Source organism: Pogona vitticeps, chromosome 3, assembly GCF_051106095.1.
Source record: "Pogona vitticeps strain Pit_001003342236 chromosome 3, PviZW2.1, whole genome shotgun sequence".
NCBI lineage: Eukaryota > Metazoa > Chordata > Lepidosauria > Squamata > Agamidae > Pogona > Pogona vitticeps.
In genome coordinates this window covers 86,071,875-86,087,287 of record NC_135785.1, presented here as the reverse complement: position 1 = coordinate 86,087,287, position 15,413 = coordinate 86,071,875, and the positions used below count along the sequence as shown (strand labels likewise).

General features: G+C 43.1%; 1 protein-coding gene and 1 long non-coding RNA gene across 4 annotated transcripts in view; one reads left to right on the top strand and one right to left on the bottom strand.

The window, feature by feature from the left end:
* The window catches only part of PRKG1 (protein kinase cGMP-dependent 1), an 833,788-nt gene that overhangs the window by 731,737 nt on the left and 86,638 nt on the right, over positions 1-15,413 (bottom strand). For 2 of the 3 annotated variants that reach the window (XM_072995265.2, XM_072995267.2), the window contains exon 1: positions 8,061-8,421. The exons of the other annotated variant lie outside the window; for it this stretch is intronic. In XM_072995265.2, coding sequence (XP_072851366.1) covers positions 8,061-8,371 — 311 coding nt within the window. In that variant the 5' untranslated portion in view covers positions 8,372-8,421. Of the gene's footprint in view, positions 1-8,060; positions 8,422-15,413 lie in introns of those variants that run through there. 3 annotated transcript variants of the gene reach the window in all.
* On the top strand, positions 8,453-14,956 carry LOC110083119 (uncharacterized). The gene is made up of 3 exons (XR_002301229.3): positions 8,453-9,142; positions 11,247-11,350; positions 12,407-14,956. It is a non-coding gene; the product is annotated as an uncharacterized LOC110083119 (long non-coding RNA).

Here is a 15,413-nt window from a genome sequence, read left to right as displayed (position 1 = left end):
AAAGATGCTGCTTCCTCCTGCCGGGATGCCTGTCTCCAGCGAAATCACATGCACTACAAACATGGAAACCGCTACTCAGTAGACTGAGGGGGGAGACAGATTATTCACATTCTGGAAGAGTAAGCACTGGGCCTCCAGTTAAGGGTCTGTCAGTTCGCAATTTGGAAGCCAATTTTCTAGGACACAGATCTTTTCTAGCCTTTTCTGCTGCCCCAGAGCATTTGGAGGTTATCTTATCAATATCCTAATGATCATATTGGTCATGAGCAAAGGTCATAACATAAAATAAACACTGCATAGTTCCTTCTTTAGTAAGTAGTTATTTAGGCAAAAGAGATTAAATGCAAACATTTCTGTTAATAGTGAGGTGAGAAACATTGTCAAAATGTTGTGAGTTAACCAAAGCACAAACATTCTTCATGTAACAATAGAGTCTGTAATTTTGGAGACCAGCAGGTATTTCTATTAAAAGGATGAAGCTATTATGCAGTATATATTCCATTATCTTAATCACAATACTCTCCTTCCTAAGAGACTTGGAAATCTTCACACAGAATAAAGGCCAATGTTCCACAAATTATAACACTGTCTCGTAATCGTACTCTACAACTTTGCTAAGAGACCTCCCTTCCTTGTTATAGAACAACTGTCAATTTTGTGGTACTTTCCCTAAATGGAAAGTACCAGCAAGTTAACATATTCTAAACTGACTATACCAATATTATCATTCTCTGTACAATACAGTGAATTAAATCTCACATTAAATTTCCTGCAGCTGGTTGTGAGTTGACTGCGTACTGCTGTCCGGAATGAAAGTCAGATCATTAGAACTAAATATAAGTTCAGTTATAGTTCTATACTTCTATATTACTTCTGTTTTGTAAAGGAAATAGTCATGTACTGCACAGACCTCCCAGTATAGAAACATTAATTATTCAGATATCTTAGCTAGACTGACAAGGCCCACCCAAGATATTTTGCTGACTGAAGTGTTGAAAAAGATTGTGCTCTCCCACTGCATATTCAGAAGCAAAGTGGGCCGGCCATTTGCAATCTTTTGTCAGAAATAACAGTGCGTCAGCATCCTCTATCTGCCACACTTGAATGTAGCAGGTAAGCCCGGAAGGGGAAAAAAGCAGGCCTCATGACACACAATTTTCTCCTCCAAAATACTCTTGCCACCTCACAGTGCTTGTTGCTTGAGGTGACTGCCTCACACTACCTTGTGGTATAACTATAGATTATAGGCTGGCCTAACTATTCAGGTAGCCATCTCAAAGAGATATGTTTCAAGGCCTGTTCAACTATGTTGGAAGCAGCAAACAAGCTCAGGTTCACATATCCTATGTTTGGCTAAATTTCTCCCATTAAAGCCTTTTTGGCTTGGAAACATCTCTAGAATAGTCCAAACACAGCTTTTCCACTTTATGCACTGGAGGTATACCTATACTTCTGATAAGACAGTCTGAATATCTCATCAAGGGTACACTATGGAAAAGAACAAATGCAGTACAGAAAGAATTATGAACAGCTGCGCTTCATGTTCCCTCTCAGAGTTTTCTCAGTTCCATTAAATGCTACTAAATCCAAGAATGTTTAGTGGCATTAAGGAGGTTCTGAAACATACTTTACTTTGTCCAGAGTTTCTTTTGCCATCTTTCTATTCCTTTCCTGCTTACACACGCAAAAACAATCAAACCAACTCTAATCTTACACAGCTCTTTCTCCATCTCTGACAGATAATTACACTCTCCTTGTGTAAATACAAATACAATTATCACAAACACTTTGAATCTCTCTCTTCACCTCTCATTCATACAAATTAGACTGTAGTTTGGATCAAAATTTTGAATATAACCTACAGGTACATAATGAGGACTTAGAGAAGCATGTTACTTTCTATTTGTTTAGCACTTCAGGCTTAGAGGACAAACTCCAGACTCATCATAAAACATCTGCAAAGCACCCCAAATAAAGAGCAGAGGCAATTTTGCAGAACAAAATCAACTGCCTGCTAATGGCTCTGTAATTGTGCAATAGGTTTCAATAGGCATTGTGCACTCAACTGGCAAGTAGATTCCACTAAAATAAATTCCATTTATTTCTCATGAAGCATGATAAGTGGAAGTGAGCTACATTCTTCACTATTGTGTGAGGAAACAGGAATACTTGATTTTCTATACAATATAGCAGAATTTGTTGTCCATATACTACTGGTACAGAACAAAAGTTTAATAATCAAAACTAAACATATACTTTATGTATGATGGCAAACTTCAAAAGGTGTCCCCAGTTTTGTTCTTGTTGTTTTTTTGCAGCTATGAAAAATATAATGTAATGTCACATTTGTAAACATCCATTTTCAGATATAGGTTTGCAACTTACTGAACATGCTAAACATAACCCACAGTCCTTTTAAAATAATGCTGTCATGTGACAAAAAAGAAATGCAGCTTTTAATAACCTTTCTGTAGAAAAGACTAGGCAAACCTAACAGGATTGCAGTAATCACGTGTCACAAAAAAAGAGAGACAAACTGATCTACTTTATGATATTCATACCTATATGACTCATCACAATCCAGGCTAGTGAAATGCTGTCTTCATTAACCAGTTAATTGCCTCTACCGTAAGGGAGAAATGGTGCTCATAAACATTAGTTTAGATATAATGAGGTCCCCCTCTGCTTCTCTTTTTCATTACAGGGGAAAGAACAATCCCTAATGGCAAAAAGAATCTGAGTGTTAACTCTCAGAAAAGCTTGATAACTCTACTTATGCCCAGCAAAGGTGATCATGTCAAATGGCTAATTGGTTCAGCTCTGGACAAAATCAAATAGGGAAAAGATAGGCCTTCACACTGTGTTCACAGAGGTTTATGCTTAGGCTACATATTGCATCCTCTAGAAGACTTGTACAACTATATGTACATATTTCATTCACCTTACATGAGTTTCTAACATCACGTTTAAATTGGTCCAAAGAAGCAATACCGGCAAAAATATCTATACCCGCAACTGTTAGGATGCTACCAATAAATAAAACCATATGGTGCATTTTGACATGAGCCACAAACTACTTGTGCCTTTTTCCTTGTAATCATGAGAAATCATACCTTTTAATGATTACTGGGAAAAATACACAAGATTTATATGAGCATCATAAAAGCAAATTAAGTGCATATAAAGGATACTATATGTCTTCTTTAGAGATTTAGCTTTCATTATTTTAAAAAAAGCAACTTGTGACAGTCGGCATGAAAGAGAACAGATGATTTTTCTCAAATTTATTTCAAAGCTTCAAAACAAGATTTATTATAACTGTCTTCTCAATGTATCCTTTCTGAACAGGTGAGGGAGCACAATAGGAAAAAATACTGAAAGTTTCCCCTCTCTCTTCAAGATGTTTAAAAAACCACAGAAAGGATATGAGGAATTGTCAAGGCAATCCCACAAATGGGCCTTGTGTTCTGTCTTTAAGCTTTTCCTGTCTGTCATAATAGATCTTTCTGATTTCTCTTCTAGTTCTGAGGAACGTAAGACATGGTGTGTCCATTCACTCCCCAGATTTCTGTTCCTCCTTACTCTCTAAGCTGCTGATAACAAGATCTCCCCCAGGAATTTGTTTTATGGCTGGTGTTTTATTTCCTCCTCACTCTTTCAGCACTTTGTCACAGCCTCTCTTTCATCCTGTGGTACCTTAAATTTTATTGCTCAATTATTTATTACTATGAAGCAACTCATAAATCCAGAAGGTTGTCATCTGCAAGGGGGGGCATACGATATGCTTTGCATGAAGAAGATTCTCAAGTTTAACTCCCTGTAGCTCCTGGTAAAAGAAACAGGTAGCAAGTGATCACCAACACTCTGGAGAATTCAATCCAGCCAGCTGTATAAAGCAGTAGCTCTCAACTTTTTGCCCCGCAAATGTTAAAGGCTTCTGTTTCTTAAAGCCCAAGCCAACACTGCCAACTGTCAGAGATTCTAGGACATGAGCTTCCAAATATATAGAAGGTCAGAGGTTTAGAACTACCAACTTAAAGCAACTTCCTGTGTATTGTGTCCAAACCTGATACGATATGGCATGTTATTTGGCTTCTGTAAGAGGCCGGAGATGAATTCTGCCTCCTAATCCACTCCAAGAGAAAAAAATTCTAGGTTCTCTTCTATGTGGTCCTAAATACAACTGACAGTAAATCCAGTTAATTGACACTTTTGTCAGTTTACTGGATTTATAACAGAGGTGGAATGTTTTAGAAACAAGCCAACAAATGTTATACATTTTTTGCATTCTCTGGAGTACTCTTCCCCTCATCAGAACAGTAGCCATTAGGCATACAAGGAAGTCATTTTGTCACATTTGAAGAAAGAAAGAGCTAGTACAGGAGTACTATATATAAAAAATAAATGAAATAAATAATAATCCTAAAACTGCAGAGATGCAAAACAAAATGATTTTTTACTCCATTCTCTGAGCTTCATTGCCCAGGTATTCTCAGAAATAGTGATAAAGCATTTATGGTGCTGTATACTTCGTGAGTTTCAGGTCTCAGTGGAAAAAAAATGTAAACTGGGGGATTTGTTTTAAAAGGCGTTTATGTATTGCGCACTCTCAGTAGAACATTATACCAAAGGGAAAGAAAAAAAAAGCACTTTGTTTTGTTTTGTTTCTTCAGCTATGTGGCTCTTTATTATGCATACTGACAATTTAAGAGCATTGTTTATTTCAGGCTCTTTGAGAATCCTAATATGGGATTATCCTCATTAAAAAAACACTAAATATGTAAGACAGTTTAATGCACTTTCCAGCTGACCATGTGGCAGGCCCATTGTTTGATCCCTCTAGTATACATCCAGATTGACTTAATTTACCTCGAAAGCTAATGGAAGAGATTATTCACATTATTAAGCAGCAACATGGCAATGGTGGAGTGATTTAATAACTGCCTTTCTAAACAGTGAGCTCTTGCTGCAAACTGAGGGCAAGTTCTTAAATCTGGGAATCTTTTTGAAACTTTTGTTGGAGGACTTTAACATCCAGAATGAAAATGATTGAAATGTGTTTACATATGTGTAAAAGATGGAGGGCCAGGGAGAATATAAACTCACATGTGAACTTTAACATAATATTGTGTGACTGCAGCATAATTTTTTAAAAAAACTCTCATTTTTGATACCATCACGGACATCTGCAAGAATAATACAGAGTTGAAATCTCAAGACCATTTAGTGTGTCTTCTGTCCTCTGCTACATTTAGTAGTCTGTACTGCACATTGGATGGATTTCTCTAACTTTCTATTTGGATCTCTGTCTAGAGTAGCACAATCATTTTTATGACTGCATGTATGGAAAAGAAGGACCAAGTTATTGTGGTACAATCCTGGATTGATCTATTTATTTACTCAAAGGTATGATTACGAAAAGGTATGGTTTTGTATGTGTGCTGTATATTAAGAACACATACTCCGGGATTAATTGATTACAGTACACCAAAACACAGAATCATAAAATCATTGAGTTGGCCATGACATCCAGCCCCCTGCTCTAGTTGAGAACTAGAGCTCATGCTATATAAAATTTTGTTTGGTAAATGAATGTTTTCGGGCTCAAGGAACAACCTCCCTCTCCCACGATCAACAGAGATTTTAGGAGAAATCTAAAAAGCACCTTGTATGTTCAAGTATACTAGTAACTGTTTCCTCGACCCTTCAGTATTGCACATTTTCATGACCACATTTTCTCAGAGGTAAGTCAAATTGAATTCACTGCATTTTACATCACTGGCTAGCTCGGTGGGTTAGGTATCTGACTAGTTCCCCACTGTGCATCCCACAAGAAGAGCCAGCTGGAGTAGCCTTGGGTAAGCTGCATAATCCCAGGGCATCCCCCAAAGAAGGGAATGGTAAACCACTTCTGAGTACTCTATACCTAGAAATCCCTGACAAGAGTCACCATGTGTCCAGATCTACTTAAGGGCACTGTGGGTTTTTAAATAACCTTCTCTTGGAATAATCTCCATGGAACTCAGCTGGACTTACAGCTGACTAAACATGCATAGGATCACACAGTCTGTCTTCTCAGAGCAACTACATCCACGGCACCTGACTACTGTTGCAACTCACACAGCTTCCTTCTTTTCAAGCACAGTCTGGATTGTTTTTTCCTAATCTAGTAAAGCAGGCTCGCACTCTGCAGCGGTTACACCGCTTAAGTTCTCACTCTGTCTGTCAGAAAGAGCAAGCAGACTCCTCCTCCATTCCCCTCCCTAAAAAGCCTTGTCAGTTGGACTGCCTCAGTAGGCTTGATGAGCTGTGAAGTGGACTAGACTTCTCAGCAGAGACTGAGAGATGCGAGGAAGAAGCGATGATGGCAAAGAAAGAAGTCCTGCACTGGTGATGCTGCACCCTAGGGATGCCAAAATGATGTGCAGGAGAAAGAGGGAAAGACTATCCTGCAAGCTCATGAGGACAAACATGGGTAGCACACATCCAAGCGCGTTCTCTCTCTCTCTCTCTCTCTCTCTCTCTCTTTCCCAGTCAGCAGGACAGCCAGGAAGGATAGAAAGATCTCCCCAAGTGTCCTGTGTTCCACAAATTGCTGCACAGAATGGGGCTGTCACAGCACACATTTTGCATGCTAAAGAAGAATTTCTGCTATGTGTGTCAGTAATAAATGAAAGAACTGCAAAGTGTATGCAGAGTGCCCTTCTCTCACACAACCAACAATCACAACAAGCTTCTCTCTATATACATCTAGGAGTAATAGGCAAGACTGCTGAGACACAAGCAGATTTGGCCCCGGGCAATTTTTTTGTTTTGCTCTGCAAATTTAAACTCCAGCCTGCTCTGCTTCTGTACCTCCTCTTCTACCTTACAGCCCTTTCTCACACACAATGAAAGACCTAAGGACTGGCAGACAAAGCTTGGGATAAAAGAGTAAGGAGATCCAAAGCCTTCTACTACCAAGGACCAGAGGAACCGCTTGAGGGTGACAGGAGGTCTAAGGGATCAAAGAAAAGCAAAACTCTTCCCCAAAATGAAAGGAGAAACTTCTGTGTCCTGAGGTGGACAAAGGCAAAACTGCTCCTTCAGATTTTGACATGGCACAGAAGGGAAGGGCTTGTACAAATCTTTCTGTTCTCACTGGGAAATGAAAGGGGGACGTGGCTGAGTGGAACAACTCTAACTGGTACACATATACACCAGCTCCGTAGCAGCCAGCATTGCAGGTTTTTCTTTAATTTTTTATGGTGCAAAGCAGTTTTGTAAAAAGCTACTAAGTCATGATACATGCCACAGATTAATCACTCCAGACCACCTTCTCTCTCTCTCTCTTAAAATGTTGTATGAATGATAAAAGAAAATCCTCAAAATAATTTTATTTGCCTGGTGCAGAGAGAGAGAGAGAGAGAGAGAGAGAGAGAGAGAGAGAGAGGAATCCAGGTTAGCAACAACACCTTCTTCTGTTTAAGTAAATAAATACCTAGTGGATGGAATTAGTGCACTTTCCCCCCATCCTTATGTCAGGGAATACTGTTCACACAGTTCAGACACGAGTTGCTAGTTAAATTCAGGGCAGAAGCCACAGCAAAAACAGAATCTCAGACAGAAAAACATACCACACTGGAGGAGACCGTCTGAGAAGGCTGTTACTGCTCTGTTAATTTGACGGGGCGGGGGGGGGGGAAGGAGGGATAGAATGAGAGGGGGCAACCCACACATTTTCACACTCTAGGAACTCTCTTTTTTTAAGGACTGGAGAACGTTGTCATCTGAAAACGACACGGAAGAATGTCTATGGTGCAGCTGAAGGTGGATTTGGAAATATAGGCAGCCCCAAAGAGAGAAGAGTTTAGGGCTAGGAGGACATAAGGAAGACAAAACATGTGAGGGGAGGGGGCGAAATTTCTGTAGATGAGAAGAAAAAGCGATGGAAAGCAGAAGGCGGCGCACAAGGATCCACAAGGCGAGCGCGGATGGGCGACAAAAGAGACAAATACAAGGGGAGCGCGAGCACACCACAGGGACGCCACACGGACACAACGCTTAACCCCTCGGCTTACTGTGGGCTCTTAGGGTAGAAAGGCAGGGTGACATGGCTGAGGTCCTGGATATCAAAAGCGGTGGGCTCGGCGGAAATGGCCTGCCTCTTGGTCCTCTGCTCGCCTTGCAAGGTGGTGGTGCTTTGCTGCTGCGCCTGTTGGGTGGCGGGCCGAATCACGGAGCGGTACTTGTCCAGTTCGTTCTGCAGCTTCTGGATCAGTTCGTCTTTCTGGTCCAGCTCCAACTCCAGCTCGTCAATGAGGGCATCCCGTTGCCTCAGCTCCTCGATCTTCTCTTGCAAGGCGTATTGTAAATCCCGCAGCGTCCCCATTCTTAACCACCACCACGACCACCACCACCTCCTCCACCACCACCACCGCTGCCGCCTCCACCACCACCACCACCACCCCGGGTCTCCTGCCTGCGCCCCCCTCTCGGCTGGTTGCAACTTTCCCCCCCGCCCGCTCGCCCGCCCCACAAAGTAGCCTCCGCCTCCTCCGCCTCCGCCTCCGCGTGCCGCTTGTCCCACTTCAAGCCAACTTTGCCAATTGCTCCCCCGATCGACCTGCCGCCGCCGCCGCCGTTGCTGCAGCTTTTGCTCTCGCGGGCGCTGCCGCCAACCGCGCCGCGGAGCCCTTTTTTAACGCGCGCTTCCAGCGGGGCTCGCGTCGTCCGAGCGGCGCCTCTTTGCTGCTTGGCGGGGCGAGATCAGGGCGCTGCTGAGGGAGCTACGCGACGAGGCGGAGAGGACGCGGCGACAGCATCTTTTTAAGGGTGCCCCCCTCGGTAGCGCTCGTTCCACCGGCGGCGGCGGGGGGGGGGGGTCTCTCGGCGCTGTTTTCGACCGGGCTGCGTCAGGCGAGACTGGAGAGAGCCGCGGCAGCCAGGAGACGGTGGGAGGGAAAGAAGGAGGCAAGGGAGGCGAGCGAGGGGCGCCTGCAGCATGCCGTAGCACATGCACTCTCTCCCCCCCCCTACACACACACACCCCGTCACTCTTCGTTGGGCTACCACTCGGCTCAACTACATCGCCAGAGGCTCTCTCCTCCTCCCCCCCCCCCGGCCGGCCGCCGCCGCCACCCTGCGCCTCAGCCAGCCGGAGGTAGGTAAAATGGGGGGGGGGGGGTGGGCTTGGTGGCTCGCTAGGCGCTTCCCATTGAAATGGCGCGCCGCGTTTGCGAAGGAATTCGCAGCCTTTTTGGATCACTTTCGTTTGCGGGCGGGGGAGGGGCGGTGGGGGGGGCGCCGTCGAGAGCCCGGGGAGCCCCCGCGCGCCCTTCGCCTTCTCCCCCACTCCCGCGCCCCGGAGGAGTGGTCACCGCGTGGCCAGCCCTTCCTCGCCCGGCTTCCCCAGGCAGTCTCTGGAGCGAGCTGCGGAAATTCCTCCACCGGGAGAGAAGACGCACAGACCCTGCTATGGGTGGCTTGTTACTTAAAAGATGATGGGTGGATTTATTGAGCAGGTACCACCTCTGCGCCTATGCTGGCCCCTTACAAAAGCAGAGGTGTGGGGGGAGGCTGGTTGCCTTCTCTCAGTATTGACGACAAGGCACTCTGCACATGCCAAGAGGCACTCTTCTGTAGGAAGCGCTCATAAGTACATAAAGGGTTGCTCTCTCCAAATTCTCCTTAAATGTTTCTAGTAACAGCATTGGCAGACCATCCCATCCCAGCCCTGCCCAAAGCCCCTTCCAGGTGTAAACCAGGCTTTCCTCTGTAGCACAGTCAAAATATATTAAGTGATATAGACCGAGACATGCAATTAAAATATTCAACCTAACCCCAGGCCATTTCAGCTTGCCTGAAGCATCCTCTAGGGTTTCCCATCTCTCTGTTTGCAACAAGGTGAACTTTCCAAATTTTTTGAGAACGTAAAGAGATGGAGAATAATTAGTTTTTAGCCATCCACTTTTCTCAGGACATGCACGAGGTGTGTCGTACTTCATTACACGTGGGTAGCAAACTTCACTGACCCACAAAGTCATTGCAGCCCTAAGAAATGAAGCAATTATCCAAGACGAGGAGCCATTGATTGATTGGGGGGGGGGAGGTTCAGAGGAAAGCATTTAAGATTTTAAATTGCTTTAGTAGGGTCTTCCTCTTTCCTGCATTCAGGGTGAGGGACTGAAAGTTAAGAAGAGCTTTGCCTATCCAGATCTTCCTGGGGCTTCATACCAGGAAAGGAAACGTTGTACAAGCACACCCTGCTGAAAAACAAGGCAGGAGAATTGTGTGCATTGAATCTTACTCCCAAGTCCTTATGAGACTCGTCATGCAGCTTCCAATTTCCATCTTCATGCGCTTCTTAATCCTGACAGTTCTAGCTAAAGGGTAGATGAATTCCACCACATGGCTAAAAGGTGTCATTGCTCTTCAGCACACTTGAATGTTCACGTTATGCAGCGGAATCATTAAATATACAGGTCCAGCTTAGGGAAATAGAGATGATGTAAGTATTCCTCTAGCTTTTCCCAATGCACTTCTCCCACATATGGGGGCTCCTAAAAGTGTGAGCATAGGTGCCAGTGAAGTGTTTTTCCATCCTTTGTTAAGCCACTCTATGTGCCTCTGTGAATTTAAGAGAAGAAATGAGCTGGGGGGGGGGGGAATGCTGAAGCCTCCAGTTCAGCAACAGTACAGTAATCAAGTGTAGCAGAATCAATCTGAAGGTGGCTTCAAAGTTAAAGACAGAACTATAATCTAAAGCAGATAGAGTCGCTGATGGCAGAAGAGATATCTATGAGTCGTCATTAGCCACAACAGCTAAAGGTGGAACCTCTGTGTACTAAGGCAGTAAGCTCAGATTGCTAGATGCTGTGGATGAGCAACAGGAGATGCTTTATGTCTGCTTCTCTTGTTTGCACGTCCACGGTGGCATTTGGTTAGTTGGTGGGGACACTGCTGGATTAAACAGGCTGTTGCCCAGATATGTGAGTTCTGTGCTGTCAAGTCGGAACTGATTTATAGCGACCCTAATAGAGGTATCAAGATAAGTGAGATATTTAAGGAGTGCTTTTACCAGTTATAACCCCATCCTAGTGTGTTTCCATGACCAACTGAGGATTTGAACTCTGTTTTCCAGAGCCCTCGCCCATCACTCTATCCACTACACCACACTGGGAATCCAATGCTCAGATATAGCTATAGCTATGTTTTTGTTTTTCAAATGTTAGAGGTAGGCATTTTCTCTGCCTTTCTCTTTTTAGCTGGTTAGTGCATCAAGACGGACTGGTGCCCTGGAAGGATGACTGCAGCCGTTGTCTCCCAAAGACCATAATGCAGGCTGCTGTGTCAGTGCATGCAGACAGAGGTAATACTCCTTTTGATGGCAAATTTAGGGGCACAGCTGCTGAATCCAAATAAAATGCCCCTAGTGAAGAAACAGACTCTTCAAAAGAGTTGAGTTGACAGCTTCCCTCTTAGCTTTATGAAGCACAGAAAGAGAACGAGGCTCTGCGCTTTGGTTTCATGGAGGGATCCTCTCATGTGGGCTGAGGTGTGTGGATCTGCTCTATTAGACTGGAAAGCTGACATGGATTGAGAAAGATTTATGACCAGGAATGGGCAGCAGTCTGCACTCCTCTTAACATATCTATCTTATACAGAAAGAAAGGTGATCCATGTGGGTTTTGCATTATGGTGGTACAACCAGAAACCAATGAAAATTCAGAAGAAGGACTGGATTCTGGGACTATGGTTGTCTATTTCTATTGGTCGTGTGTTTCTTTTTCCCTTGGAATGTTAAAACAAAAAGAGATTTGGATGGAGAACTAGTGGAAGGAGAGATGCTTAATCATTTCCTCTCCACCCCAGTGTTTATTCTTCTCCAAATCATATCTCAGTAGGTTTTACTCCTTAAAGAAATAAGGCTTCTTTCCTCTGTGTGTATGCCAGTCACCATACAAACACCTGAGGTTGCAGCCCCAAAATATATATTTTTTATTTAAAACTTGGGATGGGGGAAGGTTATTATAATAAGTTTGGAGGGATGGTGTCAACTTTGGTCAGCTGTTCAGAAACCACACACTTCTGGAATATAGCAGCCAGACTTTTTATTGATACCAGCCTCTTTTAAAACTCTCTCAGTGTTTTGAAAAGAGCTGCACTGGCTTCCAGAATGATTCTAGCTAGAATTCAGGAGGCTGGAGTTCTATAAAGCACTAGTGGTTTTGACAAGGATGTCTATAACAACATCTTATTCAACAACAACCTGCCTATACAATATACTAGTCAGGAAAAGACAGAGACACTGTTTCAGCTGACCTTCTGTAGATGGCAGCAAAAGACAGTGGCTTTACCAGATGCAGGGCATCTCACATTAGGTATTGTACATTGTGTTTTATTTCTCCTTAATATTCTCCCACAGGAAGAAAAATTATGGAAGAAGCAGTGGAAAAATAAGAACAGGCTGCAAGTGGAGAACAATGACATGTGAAGCCCCATAAAATCTGGTGAAATGAGGCAAGATGATGGTGCGTTAAAAGCATCATGTGAATCTGCTCAAGATCTTTTCTACACTGAACTTTTCTACACTTGTCTCCAACAGCAAGGAAGGTTCCTCTGCCAAGTCCACTTTATTTCAAGGAACTTTCCACGAATGAAGATGTTGGTGTTTCAAGATTACCTTTTTCTACTTTGAAGTTTCTTCAGATTCTCTTTGGATGGTTGTTAGACTCTGCCTCATTATTTATAAGATCTGGTTTGTTTTTTAATTTGTTCGCTGCCTTGAATACTATAGGAGCAGAAAACACATGATTTAAAGGAATAAACACTTCCGTGTCTTCTTGGTAGAGAAGCTGTGGAAAGGATTCTGGTGAGAGATATTTGAAATGATGGGTCTGTTCTATAAATAAGGCTGGGGAACCTGTTGCCCTGCAGAACTTCGGTGAAGTCAGTGGTGGGAGGAGCATTAGAGTCCAAAGACATGTGGAAGACCACAGGTTCCCCAGTTTCTATAAATAAATGTTTTATGGCTACTTCGTAGAATCATATAGTTGGAAGGGGCCAATAAGGCCATCGAGTCCAATCCCCTGTTGTTTTAAAGCTGCACTGAGATGTCATAGTTCTAGCATAGGGGTGGGCAATTAATTTCTGTAGGGGGCCACATGAAAAATCTGAACTGTGTTCGGGGGCCGAACCAACTTTACTTAAAAATAGGCCCCCATTAGGTGGGTAGTAATAGGCCCCCAATTTGTGGGTAGTAATAGGCCCCATTGGGTGAGGCCCTGCGGTGAACGAACTACAAGGCTGACATAGTTAACTCCCTAAATTTTTTAGAGAGTTAACTATCTGACCGTTGTAATTCGTTCACTGGGGGGGAGAAAAAACCCCCGACACTGAGCTAACTTACCTGTCCTCCGTTCCTCTGCGGCCTTCCTCTCTGACTGTCTTCTATCTCGCGCAGGTGATGTGATGCGTCATCACGTCGTCTGCGCAAGGATCGAGCCTCTTGAGCCACAGACTCCACAGCCTATGGTTCAAGAGTAACAGTGAAAACTCGTGAGATCCAATGCTGGGATCTCGCGAGTTTTGCTTACTGCCATGCTGGGTGACCAGAGCTGGAGCGTCGGCTCACTCAGCGGCGACAGGCGGGCCGGACAGGAGCAGTGACTGGCAAGCCGGAGAGGAACCGCGACCGGCGGGTCAGACAGGAGTGGCTCATGGGCCATATGTGGCCTGCGGGCCGCACTTTGCCCAGGTTTGTTCTAGCACATGCAAGCTCTGGGGATTTTGGGGGGGGAGAATTTAGAAAAAGGTCAAGTCTTTTTGTGTGAATGTCAGTAATGCGAGGTTTGTTTTGAGCTTTGCACTGATTGCTTTTAACCTCTGGAAGTACTCCAAGTGCTCCTCTTAATAGCTTCCCAAGGAAATACATTATTACCCCGTGGAGAAAAAAGTATTTTATAAAAATCTTCCATGAGCATTCACAGCAATTTTAAACAATCTGAATTCATTTTCTAAAATCCTTCTAATAATTTCAAAAAGCATGTAGAAAAAGAACAGCCCAGGAGACACTGACCAAAATCCCATTGTTAAGCACAGTAAGACATGACTAGAGTAGGTTGTTTTGAATTAAGGGTATTTAGTTGACTTACCAAGTTGCCACTGATTTAGTGGGCCTACTGTAGTTACAATAGTACTACGCTAAGCAACAGGATTTCAGCCATTATACAGTCAAATTTTCCAAAATGTTCCATGCAAGCCCCTCACAAAAGACTCCCGAGTAACCTTAGCAGTCAAAATAAGAAGAGAGATCCTTTTATGGATCAACAATTTGTTAAAAAAATAAAGAGCAAGAGATAACACTAATCAATTTTCACAACAGAGTGCAATGTCCTGAAATGTCCTGTATCGAAACCAATGTGCATTGTTCTAAATCAAATGGAGTAAACACCACATTAATAAGGATGATAAAGTAATCAAATGGAGAAAAGTGCCAAATTAATCAGTTTAAACTGTGTGTGTTTGCAAAAGCTAATATTACAAATATACTAACAAGAGTTGCTTGCATAACCTCTTTGCTGATGTCAGTCTGCTCACAGGTAAATATATTTTTATTCAGATGGGATTTTGACCTGCAGATCTCTTTTGAGTATGTTTACTCAAAAGTAAACAATCACATGGTCTCTGACTGCTTTTTTACATGAACTTAATTAAAATGTTTTTAAGTCTTAACAAATGGTTTTAATTTTTATTGTTGCCATTGCTGTTTAGTTGCCTTGGATGCTATATGCAGAAAGATTATATGTGAATTGAATTCCGCCAACTAACCAACCAGCCAACCAAGATACACGGAAAGAAGTCTTTGGAATCAAAGAAGAAAATGTATTTCAGAACATAATTCCGTACAGCTGCTCTTCCTGATACTAAATTCATGTTCAAACTAGACATTAAAAAAGATGCAGCATCTCATTAATTCATTTTCCTTCTGATAATGGGTTTTTCTCAGATGTACATGACTCAGTGTTCAGACTTACACATTAAGACAGAGTTTTCCTTCCAGTCATGAAACAAAATGTACTTACTGCAAGATATGTTGGGGGGAAAATTGTGCTGTGATGAACAAATGGCTTTTTACAGCTTGAGGGAGCACCTCTTCTAAATATATGCTACACATATTCTCTAGTCTGAATGTTGGTGCTGGGAGTAAAAAAATGGCCTGAGAGTCAAGTATTATGTATTATATTGCTAATGGTGTATTTCAGTGAGAAGGTACATAGCATTTGATGAGATGTGTGGCCAGACTCTGAGGAAAAGTGAAGGCATTGCTTCAGGGCTTCAGTCTGGATCATCCTAGGAGGAGTTAGAATAGGGTAGTTCAGGCAAGGCGACACTGTGCAAGCACATTGTTTCAATTCAACTCTCCTCCTCTG